Source organism: Leiobunum rupestre, chromosome 7 (assembly GCF_980474605.1).
Source record: "Leiobunum rupestre chromosome 7, qqLeiRupe1.1.hap1, whole genome shotgun sequence".
NCBI classification, from domain to species: Eukaryota; Metazoa; Arthropoda; class Arachnida; order Opiliones; family Sclerosomatidae; genus Leiobunum; species Leiobunum rupestre.
Window position 1 is genome coordinate 21890862 of NC_143390.1, and position 26012 is coordinate 21916873.

General features: G+C 38.1%; 3 protein-coding genes across 4 annotated transcripts; all 3 read right to left on the reverse strand.

Moving 5' to 3' along the window:
- Nucleotides 1-1335: 1335 nt before the first annotated feature.
- On the reverse strand, nt 1336-5920 carry LOC149935138 (syntenin-1-like). 2 transcript variants are annotated; one of them, XM_090153986.1, is made up of 8 exons: nt 5749-5920; nt 5496-5569; nt 5220-5438; nt 4979-5146; nt 4742-4917; nt 4537-4678; nt 4346-4467; nt 1336-2067 (listed from the first exon to the last, which is right to left on the reverse strand). In XM_090153986.1, the coding sequence occupies exons 2-8, from the start codon at nt 5544-5546 to the stop codon at nt 2013-2015; spliced, it is 933 nt and encodes a 310-aa protein (XP_090010112.1). In that variant the 5' UTR covers nt 5547-5569; nt 5749-5920; the 3' UTR covers nt 1336-2012. The 2 variants fall into 2 exon arrangements, with proteins under 2 accessions (XP_090010112.1, XP_090010113.1); XM_090153987.1 differs by having other exon boundaries at nt 5828-5912.
- Nucleotides 5921-12787: 6867 nt separating this feature from the next.
- On the reverse strand, nt 12788-14404 carry LOC149935139 (uncharacterized). Its single transcript, XM_090181397.1, has 3 exons — nt 13914-14404; nt 13324-13851; nt 12788-13266 (listed from the first exon to the last, which is right to left on the reverse strand). Exons 1-3 carry the CDS (start codon nt 14269-14271, stop codon nt 12839-12841), a joined length of 1314 nt encoding a protein of 437 aa, XP_090037523.1. The 5' UTR covers nt 14272-14404; the 3' UTR covers nt 12788-12838.
- Nucleotides 14405-19641: 5237 nt separating this feature from the next.
- Nucleotides 19642-20535, reverse strand: LOC149935140 (uncharacterized). The gene is made up of 2 exons (XM_090153067.1): nt 20195-20535; nt 19642-20131 (listed from the first exon to the last, which is right to left on the reverse strand). Exons 1-2 carry the CDS (start codon nt 20420-20422, stop codon nt 19724-19726), a joined length of 636 nt encoding a protein of 211 aa, XP_090009193.1. The 5' UTR covers nt 20423-20535; the 3' UTR covers nt 19642-19723.
- Between the last annotated feature and the right edge of the window lie 5477 nt (nt 20536-26012).

Here is a 26012-nt window from a genome sequence, read left to right on the forward strand (position 1 = left end):
TTACGGGCGGGGGAGAAGACAATTTCCGAATTTTCCCCTTCCGACGGCAGCAGGCGCTAAAGCGTCTAGCCATTGAAAAACGTACACAAGAAAATCCACGTGTTTTGACGGGTTGCGTTCTCCTTGTGTGGAGTGCTGTGTTTGTTGCTCCTAGATGGCACCAGGCGCCAATTTGATCGTTCAACGTTATAATATACGTTCTTGATAATAGCAAATCATCCGTTTTGAAATAGTGTTTCCGAGAACTAGGACCTGCAAGTCACTGTTTATATAGTGCTTGTTGGAAACTTTTCACCTGTTCGGTATTAAACAAGTGTTTCCTTTTAACCAGGTAGCTTTTTTTTGACATATTAAGGCGTAGCAAAAACACGATGTTCTTTTTACATGTGAAGTTTCCATTATTTCAACAAGTACTATATAAACAGTAACTTGCAGGTCCTGGCTTTCGGATATATTACTTTTTGGCGATTTCCATGAAGATGTTTTATTGAAGGGTCTATTGGAGGATATAAAAACAAGATAGTTAAGCTACATTTTGACCAAAAAGGCTAGTACTTATAGGTACCCCTCGCGTTGATTGGCTCGTTTGTAAATTGATCAATAACATAAATTACAGTAATTTTAAACAATATATTTTATATGGGATATATAATTTAGGTTAAAGTTCACTAAAGAGAGTATAAGAGGTCTAAATATAATACTCTACAATGACTTACTGACGACGGTATCATTTAGCTATTGTAAATTTTAGCTTTTTTTACCATAACTAGATGGCACCACGCTCCAGTGTTTTTTTTTTTTTTTCGAATATTGGGATAGATTCATGGCCATCTCTAATAACAAGGGCCTTTTCATAATACAGGTGGCAATAATAGCGGCGACAGTTGCTTTAAAGGGGCTCTAACGTTCAAGTGGCGCAGGAAGGGTCGAAAAGTACTACTAAAATGACCCTACTTTTAAAGTAGGGTCATTTTAGATTCTTTTCATGCATGGAACTTAGTTGTCACGTATTTCTACGCGGCTTCAGCAACAAGCACCGGACAACAATATGTAGCGATTTTTTTTTATTTTTAGCTCTAAGTAGACAATCAGTTTGATCTTTCTTAATCAGTATGCACTCATTTAAAATACTGTTAATTGATTTTTATAAATGAAAGTCCACATAATGGTTTTAATGTTTTTGAACAGCTTTTAACTGTTATGTTAAATAAAGAAAACAAATAGTTTGCTTTAACTTTATGAATACCTTGCATACCACTTCAACAGGAAAAATCACTTGGTACACGCGTAATACCATCCAAAATACACAAGACACAGGGTTTAAAAAGAAACAATTTTATTGGTCCGAAATTTGCTCAAATAGCTTCATTTATAAACATAATAATTTGATATTAACTATTAACAGTAAAATTATTTATTAAGTTAAAGCTCTTTTTTTCATATTTATCAATTTTGTGATAGTAATATCGAAGATCAGATTGCAATTTGTGATAGTGTTCGCATAGCTAATTTTGAGAGAAATATAATATAGCGTTTTAAATCACATTTTTAATGATTTTTGTTCTTGTTCATTTTATCAATAGGAATTACCAAGAGCTTTAACTCGTTGCGAAAAATAAAATGTACACATAAATATTGAATGTAAGTCACTAAACATGTAATTTTAAAGAAATTAAAAAAATATTAACAAAAATAAAAGAAATATTACTCTCCAAACTTATGGGTCAGTGAGGACTAGACAATCAAATTCAGTAAACTGAGAAGGGAGTACATAACTCAGATTATAGGGCAATGTACGATATTAAAGCCTACATATGGCGTATTTATATATAAAAGACAATCGTAACATATATACTAAATTTAAAATCTGGCCAAAACAAAACCCTGCTTTGCCATTAAATACTGATCAATTGTGATCACCTTAAAATTTATTTTTTGATATTGAACATGTTGCATTGCTCCAATTCACTTCCACAAATCCAAAAAAGAAAAATTTCTAGACATTATATTAATTACAAATCGGGAATCGAATGGTCCATCAATTTTTTGGCCAAGGATGCGGACATACTGAAATAAATATATAGCCATTAGTTTTAATTTTCACATCAATATATCTATTGAAACAATTAAAATAAGAGTTGCAATAGATAAGATAAATCAGGGAATTTGAAAATGGGCCTAGAAAGTCATGGAATTTTAATTTATCTTTAACATTTTATGAAGATAATTTTGCTATAGTTCTGCGATAAATTGTTATTATGTTTTCCCAAAAAGGTCCATATAGAGTTAGTATTATGACATTATTATAATTAAAAGGTAAAGAAGCAAAGATAAACCCGTGAATTGAAACAAAAATATTTTATTTATTTATCGCTAAGATAAAACTACATGCCAAGGTTTCATTTTAAGTTGTAATAGAAAGTAAAGAAAATTAAATGATGAGTAAAAAATCATCAAAGGGATATTAAAAGCAAAAATATTACCAATGTTCATTTAAATAAAAATTAATACCATAATTATTTTAGCAAAGAGAATTTTTACATCCCCTTTTAGTAATCAAGTTAAGTTGATATTCCACTTTTGTAAAAAAAATATCTTAGAAATAGACCTATATGTTTTACTATTCGAATTTAGACTGAATGACGAGCACTGGCTCGAAACATCTTAACCCTACTAATAGAAATATTTTAATTCAATTTTTATTGTTTCTCTTCATGGGTTTTACTTCATTTATTTATCTTGTTTTTTTTTCTTAAATGTTATGGTCAATTTTAAAAGTTGTAATTCTTAAGTTGCAATAAAAGGCTTTTTAGTTAAAACATAATCTGAAGAGTCGCCTTTATACTAAAATATAAGTTGGGAGTAAATTCATTAACTTCTGATACAAGTAAAATAAAGTTGGAAATTGTCTAAATTTGGCCTTAAATATTATAGGGAAAAATCTGTAACTGGTCACAAAATTTCAATCTGCAAATATTGTGGCAACCTTGTAATAATGATTATGAATAATAATCAGCAAGCCCACTAATATAGCCAAAATACGCGAACCTTACCATTATACCAGCTGGCAGAGTTTCAATGCTTATATTTCTACCAGAATAAGTATAACATGAGTTAAGACTATGTCAAAAATACAAGATAGAAGTGAAGTCTGAACTTCCACTTCAATTTTTATCTACCAAAAATTTCTCAGTCTTATCTTGTGCTGATAGCACACAATCATAATTAAAATTAATCAAATGGCGTAACAATTCCTATTGTACCTTATCCCTACATACACAAACTTATAATGGGGGAAATATTAAAATTCTAGTTACAGATTAATTAACAGGCCATGTAGCCTAGGGGTCAAAAGATGAGGCTAGCGCCACCGTTAATGATAATGATTACTTTTGACAGACCTTTGCATTTAATATTATTTGAACTATAACAAATAACATGACGCAAGCCATTTCAAGTATTAAACAAAATGCAACCTCTAATAAGGTTGGTTAGGAGTACGAAAATGCAGGGAGCATAATGTTATTTACATTAAGGTGATACCAGATCAAGGGATGCACCGATATATATCGGCCAATTTTTCTAATATCGTTATCAGCCAATATCGGTATTAGAAAGATATTTTCAGAAAAACATTTAAAAATAAGACAATTCTCAATTAACTCACTAATTGTAATATTTATTTGATTGGCCGCGTCACATACACCAGACTAGAGCATACCTTTTTTTAGACAGGGGGTTAAGAGTGTAAACAAATTAAAAACAATGATATTGGATTCGTGATAAAAAATATGTATCACGTAAAATCAAAAGAAACATATTTGAATATGATCGTACAAATAATTTTCCACCATGGTTAAAGATAGCTATAGAAATAAACTACTGCGTGACTGATACTTCATGAAGTATCAGTCAGGCAGTAGTTTATTTCTATATTCGAATATGCTCTTGCAAATTTTTTTCATGAAAAATTAGAATAAAATGGTATGACAGTGCACTGAACCCTCTTTTACGATGATTTTACCATATACACTATAAGAGGGCAGCAAGAGGAGCTTGGTTCCATTCCCGCTTGTGGAACTGGGTGAAAACTTCAGCTTTGAGTTTGCAACTGGTTATAGGCTTTGTACCCCGAGCCCTTTCCCCATTTCCATAAAATAAAATTGTTAACCATAATAGTGAGCGTAGTATGAAGGGCTTGCCGCTACCCTTCTACGCATTCTAATCCTACAACCGGAATTAACAGCATTTCAAGTAGCTGGGCTCACTTGGGTATTTGCCTAGCTAGCTGATTATTATTATTATTGGGATCACAACATAAAATGAAATTAAGTTAACAACTCACTGTTTCATCATATGTTCGAACACAAAGGCTGGCATTACGGTAACTGTGATAACTTTGCCACCTTGATCAATGATTTCGTGAACTTGTTTGTCTTTTAAGCCAACAACATTTTGACCATTTACCTGATAATTTCAATAACAAAGGGTTATTGTTTTGTTATTTTTATATATTCTGATAATGATTACACATACCTCCAAAAGATAGTGATCGATGAGTAAGCCATTGCGGGCTGCGGAGGAATCTTTGACTAATGAAAATATTTTGCCATTTTTAAAAGCAAAACCAATGTGGTCAGCACTGTCTTTATGCATCGTGATTGTTCGTTCAAATGGACTAAAAAAGGGAGCAAATAGGGTTAGTAAAAGACACAAAGTGAAATATGCGGAAAGTGCATACCGATCTCTAACAGCAATTACAATATTCTTGGGATCAGATTTCTTAATTAAATCGTGAACTTTCTCCATAGTAAATCCCGCAACCACAACATCATTAATAGTAAGGATTTGGTCACCAAATCTTAGACCTGCTAAGGCAGCGGGACTGTTTGCTTGAACCAAAGTTACAAAAATACCCTAAAATATGAAAAATACTTCAATTAACACAATATAAACTTAATGAAAATTGGTAAATTACCTTATTAATAGGTTGCATCCTCATGCCAACTTTGCCTTTCGCATCCTTGCACAAAAGTACTTCGCGAATTCCATGAGTGACAGCGGCTCGTTTTAATCCAGCCGAGTGTCCAGATAGAGGCGCAACCATCATATTATGAGGAGAATTTGTAGGAATTGCAATTGAAGTCTACAATGAAAGTTAATACATCAGATAACTGTCTTGCGGTATGGTAGAAAAATAATTTTTTTTTAAATCTTACTGGTTGAGGAATAGCCACTGAATTTGATTGTCCGGTAAATTCAAGAGCTTCGGGTGATTGTAAAGATAGACCCATATACTCATCTAATGAAGGATAGAGTGAAGCAATTTTCTCAACATTTGCTAAATTAGATGGTGCGTTCGGGCGGACCGGATAGGGAAGTGCTTCTTGAGCAACAGGAACTCCATAACTTGGTGGATTGGCAGAAGCCATTTGGGCCTAAATGTAATAAGGGAATAAGATTTTTGCTTAAGTAAATTTTATTTTATTTCTTACTCTGGCCATCTGATCCACCTTCATATCTTCTAGTGAAGGATACAGCGACATGATCTCAATTTCAAATGAGAAATCTAGAATGGATTAAAGTTTTTATTACAAAAAGGTAACTTTTTATCTTTAGCAGCTGTAAAAACGAATCGGCCCCCAGGGCCCCAGGCGCCTTAGTTTTACTGTAACCTTAATTCAGAGGCTTAAGTAAAACTACTTTAATATACACGATTTAAATAAAAAAACCAAAGACAGTACTTACTAATCAATAACTAATACTATCTCTTAACTTCAAATTACGAAATTAATTAGAGACAAGGTTTAATTCTTCAGTTCCGTACCAAAAATATCGAACTTCTCTCTTTGTGTTTCACACCTCACGGATATATACTGTACAGTCTAATGAAATGAGTTCATAGTAAAAAAATATTACTTGTGACGTTTGAGAAGCGAATCGTGATTCGTTGATAAATATTGCAATGATTTACGCAAGAAATTCACATGATTTCAATGACGTCACGGTGAGTCATTCAACCAACACCCATTTAAAGTTTGGACAAACATCTAGCTATGAAGCGAATGCTTTGGTCTTGTTCTCTACCAGTTTACCGCTAATTTCGAGCTAGACTTTTCCGATGGGACTGAATGTAAAAAGTTGCTAGAAGTAGAGCTTCTGGATACAAATTTTTGCAGCGAAATATTTTCAATTATAATACTCATTAATTGAGTATATCTAGCTTGTATGTAAAACTTTTAAAACGGGTGAGAGTGATAAGGTCACCCGTGGCAGCATGCTCCTGGTCGCTGTAAAATGATGTTTTCTTTCTTTATTCATACTGTCTCTTTGAATTATCTACCAAACTCGATCACGTAACTGTTGAACTAAGATGTCAGAAATTAATTGAAGAAATTAATTTACCATGATCGGGTTTTATAATAACGTAGGTACCGGTAAAGTGAACTCGCTTTTATGAATAATAATACTTTATTGAGTACGCACTTATATTACGTACACCTAGCATTCAAAAACAATATTAACATAAAACAAAATAATACAAAACAAGATTACCAACACAAGACAGAGATATAGATAAGAAAATAAACAAAAGGGGGCAAGGGGTTGATGAGACGGGAAATAATACGGATAATAATATATACTTTATTTCAGGATTGAGAAAGTGGGATACACTTATTGTGCTCCTGAGTACGCACTTAGTAACGTACAACAGGTAGTCTATAGGGAAAGTAGAAATACAAACAAAAATACAAATAGGGAGACTTAAGGGAGAATTTACACACACACTATGGAAAGTTAATGAATTGAAAAGTGACACTCAAGGGTATTTACAAAGAGTGGATGGAGGTAACCAAAAAATATATACAGTCGAAGTATTATAAAAAGGGCGGGATAGACTAAAAAGTCCAGCCACGAAACTTGTCCAGACGGGATTTAAAGGCACAGACCGAGGATTTAGCTTTTACAATTGAGGGAAGCTCGTTCCAGTCATTAATCACACGTTGCGTGAAAAATACCCTTTTGGTTAGACTTTTGCATCTGCTTTTGAACAGAGTTGGAGCTTTACGGCCAGTCAACTTAATCGTAAAAAATTGGTCGGCTTCCACATCGTATAGGCCATGAACTATTTTAAAGGTCTCGATTAAGTCAGTGCGAAGTCGACGGTCAGAAAGGGACAAGAATCCCAGGCGTTTAAGGCGATCAGTGTAGGGGAGGGTACGTAAACCCGAGACAAGTTTTGTAGCTTTCCGCTGTACCCGCTCGAGTCTCTCAACATCTTTAACTAGGTGAGGGGACCAAATACTTGAGCAGTAATCAAGATGGGGACGGACGTAGGTACTATATAATATCTTAAAAGATTTGGCACTGAAAAAAGAATAGGAGCGCTTTAATAGGTACAGGGCTCTCATTCCCCGGGCAGAAGCAGCTCTGCAGTGAGTGTCCCCCAACATGCGGCCCGAGAGCATTACCCCTAAATCACGAATGATATGCTTGGGCTAATAATTCGGCCACCAAGACGATATTGGAATTGGGGATTACTACTCCCGCAGTGCAGGACTGACGATTTGGCCGAATTAAAGCTCATACCGTTAGAGCAGACCCAAAGGTCGAGAGCATTTACATCTGATTGAAGGAGCAAGGCGTCGGCCGTTGAGGAAACACCACGTCCAACCTTGCTGTCATCAGCGAAAAGTTTCCAAAACGACTCCTTGATCACGAGTGGGAGATCATTAATAAAGATGACAAAAAGTGTGGGTCCTAACACCGACCCCTGGGGGACACCACTAGTAGCCTCGCACCAGGATGAGGCTACACCATTGGCACAACACGCTGAGACCTATTGCTCAGGAAATCCGCAATCCAGTTAACAATAATGGGTGAAGCCTCTAAGAGCTCCAGTTTACGAATGAGTAGGGAGTGGGGGACAGTGTCAAACGCTTTTCGCAGATCGATGTATATAAGGTCAACAGAGGTTCCATTGTCAAGACAGCGCGTGACCTCCTCCATTGTAGACAGCAGGTTTGTGAAGCAGGAACGTCTGAGGAGGAAGAAAAGAAATAACTTTTCATGAGGAAGGATACAAGAGCGTCACGAACGTGCGTTTAAAGCTCCTTACTGGGGAGGCAAGTCAAACTAATGCCACGGAAGTTGTCAACTGAACAGGAATTGGGGGACTTTTTGATGGCAGTGATATTTGCCTGTTTCCAAATAGACGGCAAACGGCGGGACTCAATAGAGTGGGTAAAAATAAACAATAATGGGGAGGCAAGAATGGCAGCACCCTCTTTGAGAAGATGTGGATGGAGATCATCCGGCCCCGGGGATTTAGAAATGGACAACCGATTGAGATAACGTTTCCCCGTCGCATAAGAAAGACCAAAGTCGGTGGAGCAAGAAATCTCGTAGGAAGTCGGATTGCGTTCAATAGACGAAAAAAAGTCTCAAAACAGCACTGCTTCTGTGTGAGACTCAATCGAGAAAACTGATTGAAAAAAATTGTTTAGAGCTGATACTATTTCATCTGGATCCCGGATGACCTCGCCATCCGAATTCTCAACAACGACGAGTGGCCTTTTGGGTTTGGTAGAGCGGGAAATATGGGCATAGAGGGCTTTAGGGTTGCTTGGGATATCGTTAACTAATTGGGCTTCATACTTATATTTGGAAGAAAACTAAGCGGAACAGTATAAATTATTATGTACAGACAACAACAGGTGAATCGGGGAAGCTAAAGAGATTGAGCGGTAAATAGTACAACACACTATACAATAATATAAAACTAATTCAGATATTTACAAGGGAGAAATGGGGAATGACTAGAAGGTCCAGCCCCGAAACTTGTCCAAACGTGATTTAAAAGAACCAACCGAGGATTTAGTTTTGAGGGCAGAGGGGAGCTCATTCCAGTGGTTAATAATACGTTGAGTGAAAAAGACCCGTCTGGATAAACAGCTGCACCTGATTTTGTACAGGGTTGGTGCTTTTCGACCAGACCACTTAATTGTAAAGATCTGGTCGGCCGTCAAGTCATAGAAGCCATGGACAATCTTAAAAATTTCAATGAGGTCAGTTCGAAGGCGGCGATCAGAAAGGGACAAAAGGCCCAGGCGCTTAAGGTGGTTAGGATAAGGGAGGGTACGCAAACCCGGGACAAGCTTCGTGGCTTTCCTCCGCACCCGTTCCAATCTATCAACGTCTTTAACAAGGTGAGGAGACCAAATGCTCGAGCAATAGTCGAGATGAGGACGGACATAAGCACTATACAAAATCTTAAACGATTTAGCACTAAAAAAAGAGAAAGATCGCTTTAATAGATAAAGGGCTCTCAAGAATTATCAGGGCCTCCATAGCGTTCCTCGGGCTTTCCAAGTGTATCATAAGTAACCAGTGGCGGACTCAGGGATTGGGTCTAAATATAATAATAATAATCATAATAATAATCAGCTAGGCTAATACCCAAGGCACCACCTTAGGCCTAAATCATCAAGCGACTTTTGAAGCCATTAATTCAGGTGTCCGGGTTACAATGCGTAGGAGGGTGGTGGCAAGCCCTGCATGCCACGAGATCGAGCCAACAGCTCAATACACTAACTATTACCGTCAAGCTGGGATTGAATCCGGCTCCTCTTGCTGCGAGGTGAAAGTGCTAACCACTCCGCCACCCCACTATATGGACTGCTAGGAGTCAAAGGGGGCCCACCCAAACCAGGAGGCGTAGCCAGGGGACACCGATCTGATTTTCAAGGTTAAGATCTGCACAGAGCCCCCTATACTTCCAAAGACGATAATGAAGTATTAGGTTCGGTTTCGAGATCAAGTCGGAGCTAGACGAGAGTGTCAGTGTCGGAAATAAGGTTATTATTGGTCACGCCTTAAGTCGGTGTAAGTTATTAGTTCACGATATTGAAGTAGATAAGGTACTGAAGTTCACAGTTTAGTGAATTAGACAACCCCAAGGCTTAGCCTTTCTAATAGGGTAATAGCACTTCGTAGCTTTAGCCATGGTTGCCATGTTGAATAGGAAAAATAATGGTTGACGCTCGGAGGCATTCTCGTTTTTCTCAAGAGAACTCGTGAGAAAAGATTACGTCACTTCCTGTGAGAAGGACCGTCAAAATTTTGAGAAGTGAGAATTCTCACTATCAAGGGAAGAATTCTTGAAATTTTGACTGAGTGATTATGGATTATGTTACATGTGGTGATATCAATTACATCATAGATGGAATCGGAGTGAATGTCGACTAGCCTACACTTAAAATTCAATCACTTTGAGTCTTTGAAGTCGGAATACTTATATGAACATGATTGAAATGCTTAAATCCCGATTGAAATGATTAAATCGTGATTGAAATGCTTAAATCCCAATTGAAATGATTAAATAGATCGTGATTGAAATGATTAAATCGATCGTGATTGAAATGATTAAATCGATAGTGATTGAAATGATTAAATCGATCGTGATTGAAATTATTAAGTCGTGATTGAAATGATTAAATCGTTATTGAAATGATTAAATCGTGATTGAAATTATTAAATCGTTATTGAAATGATTAAATCCTGATTGAAATGATTAAATCGTGATTGAAATGATTAAATCGTGATTTAAATGATTAAATCGTGATTGAAATTATTAAATCGTTATTGAAATGATTAAATCGTGATTGAAATGATTAAATCGCGATTGAAATTATTAAGTCGTGATTGAAATGATTAAATCGTGATTAAAATTATTAAATCGTGATTGAAATGATTAAATCGATCGTGATTGAAATGATTAAATCGATAGTGATTGAAATGATTAAATCGATCGTGATTGAAATTATTAAGTCATGATTGAAATGATTAAATCGTGATTGAAATGATTAAATCGTGATTGAAATTATTAAATCGTTATTGAAATGATTAAATCGTGATTGAAATGATTAAATCGCGATTGAAATGATTAAATCGTGATTTAAATGATTAAATCGTGATTGAAATGATTAAATCACGATTGAAATTATTAAATCGTGATTGAAATGATTAAATCGTGATTGAAATGATTAAATCGTTATTGAAATTATTAAATCGTGATTGAAATTATTAAGTCGTGATTGAAATGATTAAATCGTGATTGAAATGTTTAAATCGTGATTGAAATGATTAAATCGCGAGTGAAATTATTAAGTCGCGATTGAAATGATTAAATCGTGATTGAAATGATTAAATCGCGATTGAAATGCTTAAATCGTGATTGAAATGATTAAATCGTGATTGAAATGATTAAATCGTGATTTAAATGATTAAACCGTGATTGAAATGATTAAATCGTGATTGAAATGATTAAATCGTGATTGAAATGTTTAAATCGCGATTGAAATGATTAAATCGTGATTGAAATGATTAAATCGTGACTGAAATGATTAAATCGTTATTGAAATGATTAAATCGTTATTGAAATGATTAAATCGTGATTGAAATGATTAAATCGTTATTGAAATTATTAAATCGTGATTGAAATTATTAAGTCGGGATTGAAATGAATAAATCGTGATTTAAATGATTAAATCGTGATTGAAATGATTAAATCGTGATTGAAATGATTAAATCACGATTGAAATTATTAAATCGTGATTGAAATGTTTAAATCGTGGTTGAAATGATTAAATCGCGATTGAAATGATTAAATCATGATTGAAATGATTAAATCGTGATTGAAATTATTAAATCGTGATTGAAATGATTAAATCGTGATTGAAATGATTAAATCGGGATTGAAATGATTAAATCGTGATTGAAATGTTTAAATCGTGATTGAAATGATTAAATCGTGATTGAAATGATTAAATCGTGATTGAAATAATTAAATCGTGATTGAAATGATTAAATCGTGATTGAAATGATTAAATCGTGATTGAAATTATTAAATCGTGATTGAAATTATTAAATCGTGATTGAAATTATTAAGTCGTGATTGAAATGATTAAATCGTGATTAAAATTATTAAATCGTGATTGAAATGTTTAAATCGTGATTGAAATGATTAAATCGTGATTGAAATGATTAAATCGTGATTGAAATAATTAAATCCTGATTGAAATGATTAAATCGTGATTGAAATGATTAATTCGTGATTGAAATGATTAATTCGTGATTGAAATGTTTAAATCGTGATTGAAATTATTAAATCGTGATTGAAATTATTAAGTCGTGATTGAAATGATTAAATCGTGATTAAAATTATTAAATCGTGATTGAAATATTTAAATCGTGATTGAAATGATTAAATCGTGATTGAAATGATTAAATCGTGATTTAAATGATTAAATCGTGATTGAAATGATTAAATCGTGATTGAAATTATTAAATCGTGATTGAAATTATTAAATCGAGATTGGAATTATTAAGTCTTGATTGAAATGATTAAATCGTGATTAAAATTATTAAATCGTGATTGAAATGTTTAAATCGTGATTGAAATGATTAAATCGCGATTGAAATGATTGAATCGCGATTGAAATGATTAAGTCGTTATTTAAATGATTAAGTCGTTATTTAAATGATTAAGTCGTTATTTAAATGATTAAGTCGTTATTTAAATGATTAAGTCGTTATTTAAATGATTAAACTGTGATTGAAATGATGAAATCGCGATTGGGTGTGACAATAGTGGAAAATCGAGATCTACACTTCTCTCTAAATAAATATATTACATATTATTGTGGGACTACGCCATTCAACTTTGCGTATGTGCTATTACACTTTACTTTATTTTTAAGACAACTTTAAAAAATAAGCATAAAAATCACTTTGATAAAAGAATTTTATTTGAAAAAATGTTTCTTCAAAATAGATTTCAAGCCGAAACGTCGCTTAGGAATTTGGTAAGGCTTTTGAAATAGTGTTTGATGTCGGCGATGTCGGTAATGATAGTCAGGTCACCCGAGAATGTTTGAGACATAATCTTCTCCAAACAATTGTGGCGCAGTTCAATGTACCTCTCGGCCTTTCTGGCCGTTTCGGCCGCTTGGTCGCCTTCGGGCAAGCCGCTCTTGATCCGGTCCAAACATTTTCCGAACAAAGTTTGCATCTCACTCAGAATATACGCGTAGAAGGCCACTAAGCTCCCAGCCACCGACTCCCTGACCGCCCGTCGACAGCTATCCTCAGCGTCTCTCAACCCTCGCCTCAGGTCTAGTCGCTCGTTGTCGAGGAAATCCGCGGCGTTGCAATCCCAGAGGTCACGAATCTTCTTCGTGAAAGCGTCCTTTTTCGCATCCACATCTGAAAACGACTAAGCGTAAGTGACCACACCCTCCGACGGGTCTAAGTACGTCGTACCTTTCAAGGCCTCCTCGATGCCCCTTTTGTAATCTTCGAAAAAGCGTTGGTAGGGCTGTTTGAAAAGGTGGGCTCCCTCGAAATAGCACTGAGTAATGAGCTCTCGTTTCAAAGTGGCCAGAGACGCTAAGGCGTCCGCGTATTCGGCGACCATCTCTTCCTTGGTCGCTTCCACTAGATGTCGCTCGTAGCCGCCACTCGGAGGTTCGTAATCGGGGAACGGATGCGTATTCAGATACTTGTCGAATTCGCGAATGTGTTCGAAATCCAGTTCTTCGAGCACCCCGACTTTTCCCGCTTTGGCTTCGCACATCCGAATGAAGGCCCGGTCCGTCCTGGCGAAACTTTGGCCGTTCTCGAACAGATGCCGGGCCGCTTCCTGTTCGGGCCATTGACCCTTCGAAAACGCCGCCCTGTGCTCGTCCAAATCCTTGGTCGCTTGATCATAAAACCCGTAAGCCACTGAATACAGTTTTTCGTTCGGATTCTCCTCCTTCAGATGGCGAAGATTTGTAAGTCTTCGAACGGCTGTCAACAAATTAAACGTTACAGCGATAGACCTTTTGGCCACTGTGAGAAAAAGAAATTACCCGTTAACAAGTTGGTCGTGATTTCGTCGTAGATAGCTAAGAACGCCTGATGTCGGCATTCGACTTTCAACGACTCGATGGCCTCCTTGGTCAAGTTGAGTTTGTCCTCCAGCTCTTCGACGACGCCTCCATCCAGATCACCTTTCGCCCTTTTAATGGCGAGGTGTTTCCAGTCCAGCACCCTCTGGGCGCATTCCACTATCTTCCGGCGTACGGCCGCGTATATTTCCGACTCGACTCGGGCTTCTATGAACTTGTACATGTTTAGAAAGTGATCCAACGTGGACGAGGTTAAATCTTCGAAAGCTCGCAAAGTTTCGGACACCTTATTGACCATTTCTTCCGAAGCTTCTGCCATTTTATCTCCCGATACGTTTCGCCAAACGAAGAATTTTTTTAGAGTAACGCTAAGCCTAACTTCTAAAATAATCGGTTTGAAAAAAGCGCGCGAGGGCGTGACTTGACTTTGACGCTATTGACGCTGCAATAAATCATCCTCTAAAAAAACGCCAAGAAGTAATATTTCTGAGAGCCAGGACTGTTAAAATAATAGAAATTATTCACTTTTACGGCTGCAACAAGCGTTCCCCAGCATGGCGTTCCCTTTTAACCAGGTAGCTTTTTTGACATATTAAGGCTTGGCAAAAACATGACACGAAGTTCTGTAATTAATGTTTTGATGTCCCCATCCGCGGAATCTGGGATTCACGTGGCCATCATCTTCAAAGTCACGAATAGCACGGATGATCTGGTTGACTGTCAGGATAGAACATCTGAAATAACTGACTTACTAAACTGTTCACGGCAATAACGAGGCATACTTTATTACTGAAGTACGTTGAGATAATTATTTTAATATCTGTAACTTCGCACTTTAAGTACTTTAAAGTAAACCTAAATTTAAACGAAGTGCAAATTCAAAAGCTTTGAGAAATTCAGTTGCCACAAATATTTATACAGGGTGTCCACTAAAAAATGAACCAGGGCGAATATCTCAAAATATGTTTTAGGTACGAATTGGAAATTTTCAAGTCGTATACAAGATATAGGGGGAAACCTACTGCGAAAATGTCGATGACCTTGAACCATGTCTTCAAGGTCATCCAAAAACTAACTCGCGAACCGTAAGGGTTAGAAAGTTGGTTCCAATTAGACACGTGTTCCACGTGACTTTTTAAGTGCAAATAGCTTTGACCTATTCGGATTTGACCAATAGGAAGCCAAGAAATGCTAGATGAAAAACAAGAAGGTCATTAAGTTGATAACGTGTCGAAAGCGAGGTTCGGGAGATGATAACTCTAAAGATACTCGTGTTAGAGTACTGAAATTTTCAATGACCTTGAACCATGTCTTCAAGGTCAAAATTAAAGCGAGAACCGTAAATGTTAGAAAAATTGCCGCTGCTAAGCGCGCATTTCTCCCATTTTAAAAAAATAACCGAACCATTTCGCCCTTTTCTCGAATAGTATACATAACTTTATTATTTCTAAAGAAACAACTAACTTTGTACTTACAAAAATAAACTTCGAATGAATATTAGGCTAAGCGTAAAATAAAATGACATTTGAAAATATTTTTAAATGTTGTTGTCATGACGACCACCATAATGAGTTTGTCTAGCAAATTTCGATGTAACACGAATTGGTTTCGAGTTATGAGCGTTTTCTTTCAATTTTCATTTTAACGACCTTTGTGGTTTTGAAAAACAGTTCCTCGACTTCCTATTGGTCAAATTCGATCGAATCAAAACTAATTAGACCTACAATGTGACGTGGGACACTTTTATAATTGGAATCAACTTTCTAACACTTACGGTTCTCGCGTTAGTTTTTGGATGATCTTGAAGACATGGTTCAAGGTCATTGAAATTTTTAAACTTAAGACCCTCAATGCTGGTGAGGACGTGTAGCAAATTTCAGTACTCTAACACGAGTATCTTTATAGTTATCAGCTCCCGAACCTCGCTTTCGACACGTTATCAACTTAACGACCTTATTGCTTTTCATCTAGCATTTCTCGGCTTCCTATTGGTCAAATCCGAGTAGGTCAAAGCTATTTGTACTTAAAAAGTCACGTGGAATACGTGTCTAAGTGGAACCAACTTTCTAACCCTTACGGTTCTCGAGTTAGATTTTAGATGACCTTGAAGACATGGTTCAAGGTTATCGACATTTACGCAGTAGGTTTCCCCCTACATCTTGTATACGATTTGAAAATTTCAAAATCGTACCTAAAACAGATTTTTAAATATTCGCCCTGGTTCATTTTTTAGGGGACACCCTGTATATAGGTTATAGGTTATTTATTGCCGTATGAAAAAAACACTCTTTTGGAACAGAGCGGATCCGTAGTGGAGCTCAGCAAGAATAAAACAAAAATTACACAAATAAGCGTAAACAAGGCAAAAATTAAAAATTAAACATTAAAAAGTAAAATTGGGTTGAAGATAATATCACGAGTACAATTGTTAAAATACTTAATTAATATGCCCAGTACATAGGAACTGCAGATTGTGAATTAAAATTAAGTATTAAAATTAAGTATTCTTTTGACGCTCCCACCTAAGCTTTTGCCACTTAACTAAAATATTTGAAACTATGTCAGAGTCCCAGGGTTTCTCCGATAGGCCCAAAACCTCAGCTAAAGGGTCATTGTTGTGATGGGCACGCCAATTAATGATATCGTTGTTCAAGTCAATGAAAGGGCAGTCAAAAATAATGTGTTCAAGGGTTTCTCTGCTTGATGGACCATTTTTACAATTTTCAGATTTAATACCTAATTCAGCGAACCTACTGCCCGTTAAAAGAGATCCTGTCCTAGCCTGAAACAGGAGCCCCGAACCATAGCTATTACCATAACAGTTTTCTGGTTTTGGTTCCGATTTTGCCCTATAAATCCCTAGACTTTTTTGTTCCTAACCTGACTCCTCCAGATACTAATGGCCGCGGTGCACATTTCGCTATTAACTCAATTAAGCTATTCTTTATAGGTGGCGGATTTTCCCCTTTCTGTACCAATTCCAAACATATGTTCAAGTTAAGCAACTCTTTTGGTCCAAACTACCTTAATGCCGTTTGCTCTAATAAAGTCATAAGTTTGTTTGACCAATCTTTCAGAGCTCATAAATTTCAAACAACCCAAAAATCTTATTTTACTTCTAAATTCCCGGAAGACCATAGTGGACCAGCCCATTTCACCCTGTATAGCAATATTGGCTGCAATAGGGCCAATATTTATCAAGAAAATGGTCGCAAAGCTAGAATAAGCTTATGTGCGGCCGTACAGTGAATTATAATGGACGTAGTTACAGGTTAAAAAAAATAAAAAAATGAAGAACTAAATAAAAAAAAGATAAATGCGGTATGGCGATTTAAAGAAAGGTCGTAGAAAAAAAAGTAAAACAGCCATTATTATAATCAGGGCTTTTAGGGTAAGGATGCCAAAAGGGGGAGTAAAGATAAAAAGTTAGGCAAGCTGGTCAAGTTTAGGTCGCACAACCTCTCGAACAGAACAACGGAGAGTATGGCGAGTGGTACAAGAGAGAACATTAACTGGTAGGGAATTCCTTAGATCGGTTGTTCGCCGTGGGGAAAGTGCCATTTGCGCTGGATGTCTTTGTCCTACGTTTAAAGATTTTGGCCTCGTGTCCTCGGGTACGTTCAGCAGCGCTCATCGGACTCACCGATTACTTATCGGTGACATCGGTTTCCTACTGTACGCTTTTTCGCGTTTCCGGTTTTGACGTCACGATAGTCATCGGTTACTCACCGAAGTCATCGGCTGGAAGAGTCAGTTTTTCCGATGACTGACGTCATTACTGACGTAAAACTACTATAAAAGCTACGGCATTTTAAAAAAAACACCGACGACTGAATAAAAGCGTTCAGCAACTTACGACGTCATTATGACGAAAAAGCTCATCGGTGGAAAATATCAAATCCATCGGGTTTTTGTTTTCGTTGACTGCTACTGAACGTACCCCTCGAGTGCGATGTAGGGAGTCAAATCGAAAGAAGGAGTTGGGGTAGATTGATGAGACGCCTTTCCACATACTCCAGATTTGTAAGATATCATTCACTACATGTCTGAGTTTGGGGGAGTCGATTTGTAGTGGGGTGTCGCGGTCATCGGGGTATAAGTGTTCCAGGCCGCGAGTCAGTTTGGTAAAACGATTGTGCGCTTTCCTAAGGTTATCTTGGTCACCAAGTAGAGATGGCCTCCACACTTCTCACGCGTAGTTTATGTAACCTAAGGCGATTTACATCGATGTAACGTATACAGGGTGCGGATAAGTCGTGGGGAACGATAGAAGGGGAGCTAGCCCTAGGAAGGAATAGCTTCCGATTTATCGTCTCAGGGGTACTAGACCTTTTAAAATATATATTAACCACCCAAACCCCTAACTTGAAAGCCCCGAGAATCAGTGGCGTAGCGTGCATTTCTTCCACCCGGGGCCATCCCTAAATTTGCCGCCCCCCCCCCCCCCCAAAAGTAGTAAAAAATTCTGTGATACTCTGTTGATTGCAAAATGATTCAAGTCGTTAAGAAATTAAAATTTTATTCTGCGTGTTTTTTGCAACGCGAACTCTTTAATGCAATGGTCAATATTAATTTGTAGATTTTAAATAGTAACTGCACCGCGCTTCTCAATAACAATAACTGACGTTTCGTTCGAGCCGGTTAGACTCGTCGACTGTTTTCTGTTGGCGGTTGTTGCAGTGTTGCCACACCGCGCGCTGCCCGGCTAGACTCGTAGACTGTTCTGTTGACGGCATAGAAATCTCATAAACACAGCGCACGGTGTGACAACACTGCTTAGTATCAGAATTTATAGCCCAGTGTACCGGTAACAAGAGTACCACACCACCGGAGGCCTAGCATCATAATGCCCTACGCCAGCGTCCACAGCCCGGACAGGTGACAAAACCAACATGGGTAGTAGTACAATACTACTGAAGGTCGCCAGCCGCTCTGCCAGCAGAAGGTTCAACAATGGGTTGACCAATTCGCCACTTCGCACACAGCAGTGGGTTACATGAGCGGGGGCTCTAGCATCGGAAGCCAGCACCTTAACTACATAGGTGAGGTGCCAAAGCCCTTAAGAAAAGGTGGACTAAAGGGGGACAACGGGCACACTGCGGTCCAGCGTAACCCGGCACGATCGGCACCGTAGATCCCAATGGGCTCCACAAAGCCGGGAAACCGGGCCACAGCGCCTCATACGGAGACCCGCCGCCCCACAGCAGGCCACCAAATCCGCCTAGGCGACAGGATGCCTGGCCCCTCTCCATTAGCCTGAGCTGAAGCTTAGTTTCCAGCCCTTACCTGACCGAAGTCGGAGGTCGGAGATCGGACCATTTGATCACAGCTAACATCTCCCGGTGTGCCACCGCCCTTATGGGTTACAAGAGCCGGACCCCGACTCCTCGGTAAAACCACCAGTTATTGAACACTCAGACCCCTTAAGGGCCTGTGACAACACTGCAATAGTCGCCTCCCAGCAGCTGCCGCCAATGTCACTTTTCTAACCCAGAATATCGGCCGGCCACGTTGGTTTCAATTTGCCAGGCCGCCCCCTACATCTATGCCGCCCGGGGCCATGGCCCCCTTTGCCCCCCCCCCCCCCACGCTACGCCACTGCCGAGAATCCGAGATAAATTTTAAAGCATGGTCAAAGCTAGAGTTCCTCGCCCCTTGAAAAACACTATATTTTGAATAAAAATCACAATTTCTAATCATATCGGGAAGAATTTTTTATATATTTGCAAAGTTGTGGTACATAAAACGTAAAGACAATTTTGACATTGTGGCTATGGAGTATTTGGTAGTTGAATGAGGGATTCGATTTGGTTGAGATTTTTCAGCTGGGTCCTCATATTCTCCAGATATTGTTCTTCAAACTGCCGCAGCAAAGTCTTCAGGCCATCCAGTTTCCTCAACAACGGATCGGTCCGTCGAAGTTTGCTCGTTAGTTGATCGTCATCATTTCCCAAATCGTTGGTAGAGAAGGCGTCATCGCTGAGTGATTTGGCACTTTCGGACCTCGTCTTGCAAACAGCCGGTGATTCGCTTTCGGGGACGATTGGATGCGCCCCGCTTTCGTTCAGTTCAGCCGCCTTCCGTTCGGTCATTTTGGCTTTGCGCATCTTTGGGGAGCTCTTCTTCGTCTCCAAATTAACGGCGCTTCTTTCGGCGTGTTCTTTTACCCTTTTTTCCGCCTGTTCGAGAAAGTGTTTTAGGTCATCTATATCGTAAAAGAAACGCGATTTATATTTCATTACGATTTTCTCAGAGTTTATTTCTGGCATAACGAAGAGGGATTCTTTGAACAGCGGATTCAACTCGAACCGCATAGTTTTCTGGATGACGTTGAAGGGGACCACCAGATGCATGTATTTCGATATGGTGTCGCTGTCCGTCACCACTTCCCGGGCCCAAAATGAATCGTCTTTCTCAATCCCGTTTTCAAATTTAGTTCGGTCGGTCATGTTGAATACTTTGTCGCCCATAGGTCAAGAAACCTTCTTAGGCCTAAATGATGATAAAACAAGTTTTGAAAACTCTGATAGCAACGTCTGAAATTCAAATCTGATTCTTTTAAAAGTCGCGAGAGAATGAGCGAGCCAATTTAAATCTTCACGCGCTGAATTGACAGTGATGGCTAAGAACGTGTTCAATGCCTGATTTGGAATGCGTTCAGTTACCTCTCAACGAAGTATCTGAATAACTATTTTCGTTGAGACCGTTGCTAACGTGACGTAGGATCTTGTTGAACGCTTTTTACGCTGGTTGTATATTTTGTTAAATATCGTCTGTTGCGGCGCGGCGTCTGCAGCTAGCCATACTCCGTGCTGCGACGTCACGTGACCGTTGAGCAACAGAAAAACCTGCTCTTACAGTCGATGACTTTGGATTGTAGGAGGAAATGTAAAAATGAAAAATGTCCAGATATTTGTTATCTAGGAAATATTGTCCAAGGAAAAAATGTCTACGTTGTAGGTAAAAATGTACAATTTTATTTTACTATAAAAACCTTGGTACTATGTGTTGGCGGGTTTATTTTTGCTGAAAAATACGTAGGAAAAACCAAACTAACATGGCATTGCGTCCGTCTGATAACTGTCCCGCTATAACGAAACCCGATTGGAATTACAACAACCCAACGAAGGTAAAACAACATACCCATGAAAGCAGTGTCAAAAAGTTAACGTCGCCGAAGCAAGACAAGTTATGAAAAGAAAAGCAGAAATGACTTTGGCCAAACCAAATCAAATCCTTGCAGCAGTTGTCAACACATTACCAGATGAAGTACGTTCAATGCTTCCTAGTTCTGATTCGTTCCGGAGACATCTTCGCTATGTACGTTAAAAACAAGTTGGCAAGCCAAATTATACCTCTCCTCGGAAGAATTGTCCCTAGTGGTATTAATTTCTCGAGATAACCTTTAAAGATATATCTCCGCAATTTAGAGTTATTTGTTAAAAATGTTATCCCAGTTCTATCCCGCCCGGTATAAAATTTTAATTATAATTAAAATAATTGAGACGAAACGACCAATTTTTATTTATTCATAATATCATTAGTTAAGTAGTTACAACAGTGAGTTAGACGTACTATAACAATGCACAATTGAATTAAACCCTTTTTACAGTACAAGTTTGTCAGTTGAATATAATGCAAAGTTAATGAAAGAAATATCTACAGTGGGTATTATAACGACCGTTCGCTTTTTACCTCTCCGAGGGGACAAAGTCCCCTAGGAGGGGTTATACAACCACCGTGTCTGTCTGTGGGTCTGTGGGTGGGTCTGTGGGTCTGTCTGTCTGTCAGGACTGCGAACGCGTTCGCATTTTCGGTGCAAAGTGTAATCACTGCGTACGCAGTTTCTCAAAGGGTTGGCAAAACCACCGTGTGACGGTGAGCGTTAACGGATGCATTTGCGGTTTGGTTTGGATGGTGTTTTTTCGCTCACCGTCGTGACGGTTTGGTGTATTACGTTTTTGTAATGTTTATGCGTAGGTTGTGAGTGTTGAATTTGTTGTGTTTGTGTTCTGATGGTTGTGCATGTTGAGTCTGTTGTGTTTATATGGGCGTTTTCTCTCCAACTTCTTCTTAATGACTTTGGGACGGACCGAGTGCTGAGTGTAATGCTACCTCTCAACGTCCAATGGCAGGGTTTCCACCAGTTGTACACGGTATTCGTCTTAGTATCAATTTGCGATCGCATCGGGCGTGATTTGAACCCGAGACCTCCTGATTGACAGGCGGACGTTCTACCACAGAACCACCGACACTTGTTACGCCTTTTTGAAAATTAGACCTTCAGCTTTATCGGAAGCGTATTTAATAGAGTAGGAAATTTTGGTTTAATTGAAATAGAATTGAAATTGAAATTATTGCATCGAAGAAATTCTAATTTAGCGTTTCTCTATTGATTAAAAACAAATGCGCCACCCAGGTTTCGAACCCAGACCATTCGGCTTGGCAGTCGAGCGCTCTACCACAGAACCACCGATAGCTGCTTAGATTCACTGAAATTAAGACAGGCATCGTAAGCATAATAGGTAATAAAGTCTTTTTTTATTAATGAATTTATGAAGGCCTAATCTGGTATTTTTACGAATGAAATTTTAAAGGTTAAATCTTGTTTTAGCGCAGTCAGCCGAGTTTAGAGGGTTAAAGGGTAGACCCTGTGGGTGGTCCACTTTGTTAGTTTTTTTGTTATTTATTTACGGGTATTATTAACGACCTATATATAGTTGTGTTTATTCAAAGGAGATAATTTTACGTTAATTGCTTTAAGAGCTGGCGGTTAGTCAAGTGGCTCTCTGTGCTTTGTTGATGGTAAGGTTTTTGCTTCTTGGAAATATATTTGGTGTGGATATTTGGATATCTACGATTTCTAACGCAGTCAATGATTTCCTGGGTGTGCGAGTCATTATATGATATTGGAAATTGGATGGCATTGGTCTTTTTCATGCGGTATGTGTCACAACGTCAACTGGAAGTCTACGAGCGTTGAAATAAAATAAGCGTTAAAGATGCGGCAAGTATTTCGTAAGCGAGAAAAATACAAATACCATCTGTAGATATTTCTTTCATTAAAATTTGCTTAGTATTATATTCAACTGATAAACATGTACTGTAAAAAGGGTTAAATTCAATTGTGCATTGTTTTAGTAAGTCTAACTCGCTGTTGTAACTACTTAATTTATAATATTCTGAATAAATTAAACTCGATTGTTTCGTCTCAATTATTTAAATTAAAATTAAAATTTTATACCGGGCAGGGTTTGAACCGAGAATACGTTTTTCGTAAATAACTCAGAATTGCGGAGATATCTCTGGGGGTCGTGTCGAGAAATTAATACCACTAGGGACCATTCTTCCGAGGAGAGGTATATTTTGACTTGCCAACTTGTTGGTTTATAATTTTAACGGAATCGGGCCGATTTTAATTAAACGATAGTTTATCGAAATTTTGTTAAAAGAATATTCTCTAAGGCCGCGCGATAAATTTACGAGAATAATTTCCCGTCGCCGTTATATCGAAAATTTAGTTGATTCGGGATTGCCAGAACTGTAATGTTGTGGGCGAGTGATTAGAAAATAAAATGGCAACCAGAATTATGCAAAATTATAAATGTTTATTTTTATTCAGAACAGTCTATGGAACGTTCTAGATTTAACTTTCATCAATAACCGAACAATATGTATCCCTCCTACGTAATTGTACAGAACTGGTACTCAAGTGTCTAAGACTAGATTTGTCTTAGTTCATCGTGATTGAAAAATAAACCAAAACATACTTACACTTAAAGGCCTAGGTTTTCTTCTGCCTGTCACCCTGGATATTTACTTGCCCTCAACGCTCCCCTTGCATATACGCTTACCGCAGCACACCTTTTTGGAGAAGGTCCGGCGACGAAATGCGCCTTTCGAACGCGTCGTTATCTGCCTGCCAGTTGGTGCCCCGTGGAGATAAAAAAAAAAGTCCGCGAGTTAGCCCCTTCTTTTGACCTCCATCTTTTGTCATCGGCCGCTATCCTGTAGATTAGGCAAATTCCCGGAAAATCAACCTTCTCGGGACGAAAAGATAATCCCAAAATTGGCTGAGCGCGTACCAACGCTCACTATATAGTTAAACGTCCAAGGCGTTACCTTTACATTCAGGTGAGGGTCGTCCCTCCTTTGCGCGTATAAAAGAGAACCAGATTTGGGCTATCGCTGTATTATTTCGGTTTTCTAAATATTTGAACTAAAACTAATCAGATGAAATACATAAATTAATAATAAACTTAAAAATATTTTCAATGACAACAATGTTTATCGAATCTATTCAAAACTATTCTTATATCCATTTAGGCTTTAGAAGCCATTATATTTCTCCAAATCTTATCAACATATTCAAATTTTTTATTCATCTACTTTCACACTGGCCGCGTGACTGTTCCAGTCTAAAACTGCCAAATTGGTCCTCATCTAAGCAATATCGAACTCTTTTGTCAACATACACTAAACACGTGTTGTTGAAAGATTCTACAAAATAAGTGTGGTGCGCAAAAATGTAATCAAAGGGGGTACACGTTACTTTTCAAAATGAATTTCTTTAGAAGGGAAGCCGCGACGGGGTCTTTGATTATTTTCGTTTTCATAGCATAGTTGTCTACTTTATACTTGGATGTTTCGAAGCATTTATCGTGACGGTTTTGAAAATGTTTCACTATATTGAGCAGCAAGTCCTGGATCACCTTTTCATCACCATTGCAATTTTCCATGGACCAGTAAAATTTATTTCTAGTAGGCGCTGATTTATCAGTCAACTAGAAGTGCCATTTGACCCCATGGTTCTTTTTGGTTCCTTTGGTTATCGCCTTTACATCTTTCCCAATCGCCTTTGCCACTGGCCAGCGGTCATTTGAATTGCGCGTATCTTATCCGTACAAAAACGTATTTCATATGATGAATTTATCCAAAAATATCATTTGCCCTAACGAACGGGGACAAAATGGTACGCTGGTTCGAATTCTAGGAATCTCTTTATTGTATGTAAAGGATGGCACTTTAGATGAAGCCACATCAGCCTTTATACTCACAGGACCATCCCCCCCACCTCACCCGTTTTAGTGTGGATCCCAGATATTCGTCGAAATTTTCCAACGAATCTATCTGGGCACGGCCACTTCTTTGGCGACTCTTGGCGAGAACACCGGCCCGCCGGGCCCGTGACATTCCCAACGAAAGGCATAATCGAGGGGTGGAAAACTCAAAAATTACAAAAAGGGATTATCTCGCCTTCCACCTTCGTCTAGTTTATCAGAGAGGGTTTCTAAAAGCTGACCTACCGAGAGGGAGCTCTCAAGCAATATTTAATGAGCCCTAAATTTATTCACAGAATATTTACTTTATAACAACATTTGGTAAACCGAATAATGCACAGATAAACTTAATTATCGCGTCAGTCCTTATTTCTAAAATATTATTCATCTGACAGTTAAATGGAAGCATATTTTCTAATTAAACTAATAAAATTTCAAAATTTTACTTGTCTATGCTATCCCATTTACGCCGAATCCGATTTTGAAAATTTCGAACCGTTTATTCTGTATACCAATATCCCATATCTTGGCTTTATTTATTCTTACAAATCTGGTTCTCTTTTTTACGCGCAAAGGAGGGACGACTCTCACCTGAATGTAAAGGTAACGCCTTGGACGTTTAACTATATAGTGAGCGTTGGTACGCGCTCAGCCAATTTTGGGATTATCTTTTCGTCCCGAGAAGTTTGATTTTCCGGGAATTTACCTAATCTACACGATAGCGGCCGATGACAAAAGATGGGGTCAAAAGACGGGGCTAACTCGCGGACTTTTTTTTCTCTCCACGGGGCACCAACTGGCAGGCAGAAAACGACGCGTTCGAAAGACGCATTTCGTCACCGGACCTTCTCCAAAAAGGTGTGCTGCGGTAAGCGTATATGCAAGGGGAGCGTTGAGGGCAAGTAAATATCCAGGGTGACAGGCAGAAGAAAACCTAGGCCTTTAAGTAAATATCATAAATTATACTGAGTAATTTTAACTAAATTCAAACTACCTTACT

What these genes read in the sequence shown, in the direction of transcription:
- LOC149935138 (XM_090153986.1), bottom strand. Translation starts at nt 5,546, where the DNA reads ATGTCGCTGTATCCTTCACTAGAAGATATGAAGGTGGATCAGATGGCC. An exon ending in GGATGCAACCTATTAATAAG is followed by an intron (nt 4,918 to 4,978) that starts GTAATTTACCAA and finishes TTCATATTTTAG; the next exon opens with GGTATTTTTGTAACTTTGGT. An exon ending in GTAATTGCTGTTAGAGATCG is followed by an intron (nt 4,679 to 4,741) that starts GTATGCACTTTC and finishes TCCCTTTTTTAG; the next exon opens with TCCATTTGAACGAACAATCA.
- LOC149935140 (XM_090153067.1), bottom strand. Translation starts at nt 20,422, where the DNA reads ATGGGCGACAAAGTATTCAACATGACCGACCGAACTAAATTTGAAAAC. An exon ending in AAATAAACTCTGAGAAAATC is followed by an intron (nt 20,132 to 20,194) that starts GTAATGAAATAT and finishes TTTCTCGAACAG; the next exon opens with GCGGAAAAAAGGGTAAAAGA.
- LOC149935139 (XM_090181397.1), bottom strand. Translation starts at nt 14,271, where the DNA reads ATGGCAGAAGCTTCGGAAGAAATGGTCAATAAGGTGTCCGAAACTTTG. An exon ending in CACGACCAACTTGTTAACGG is followed by an intron (nt 13,852 to 13,913) that starts GTAATTTCTTTT and finishes ATTTGTTGACAG; the next exon opens with CCGTTCGAAGACTTACAAAT. An exon ending in CATCGAGGAGGCCTTGAAAG is followed by an intron (nt 13,267 to 13,323) that starts GTACGACGTACT and finishes AGTCGTTTTCAG; the next exon opens with ATGTGGATGCGAAAAAGGAC.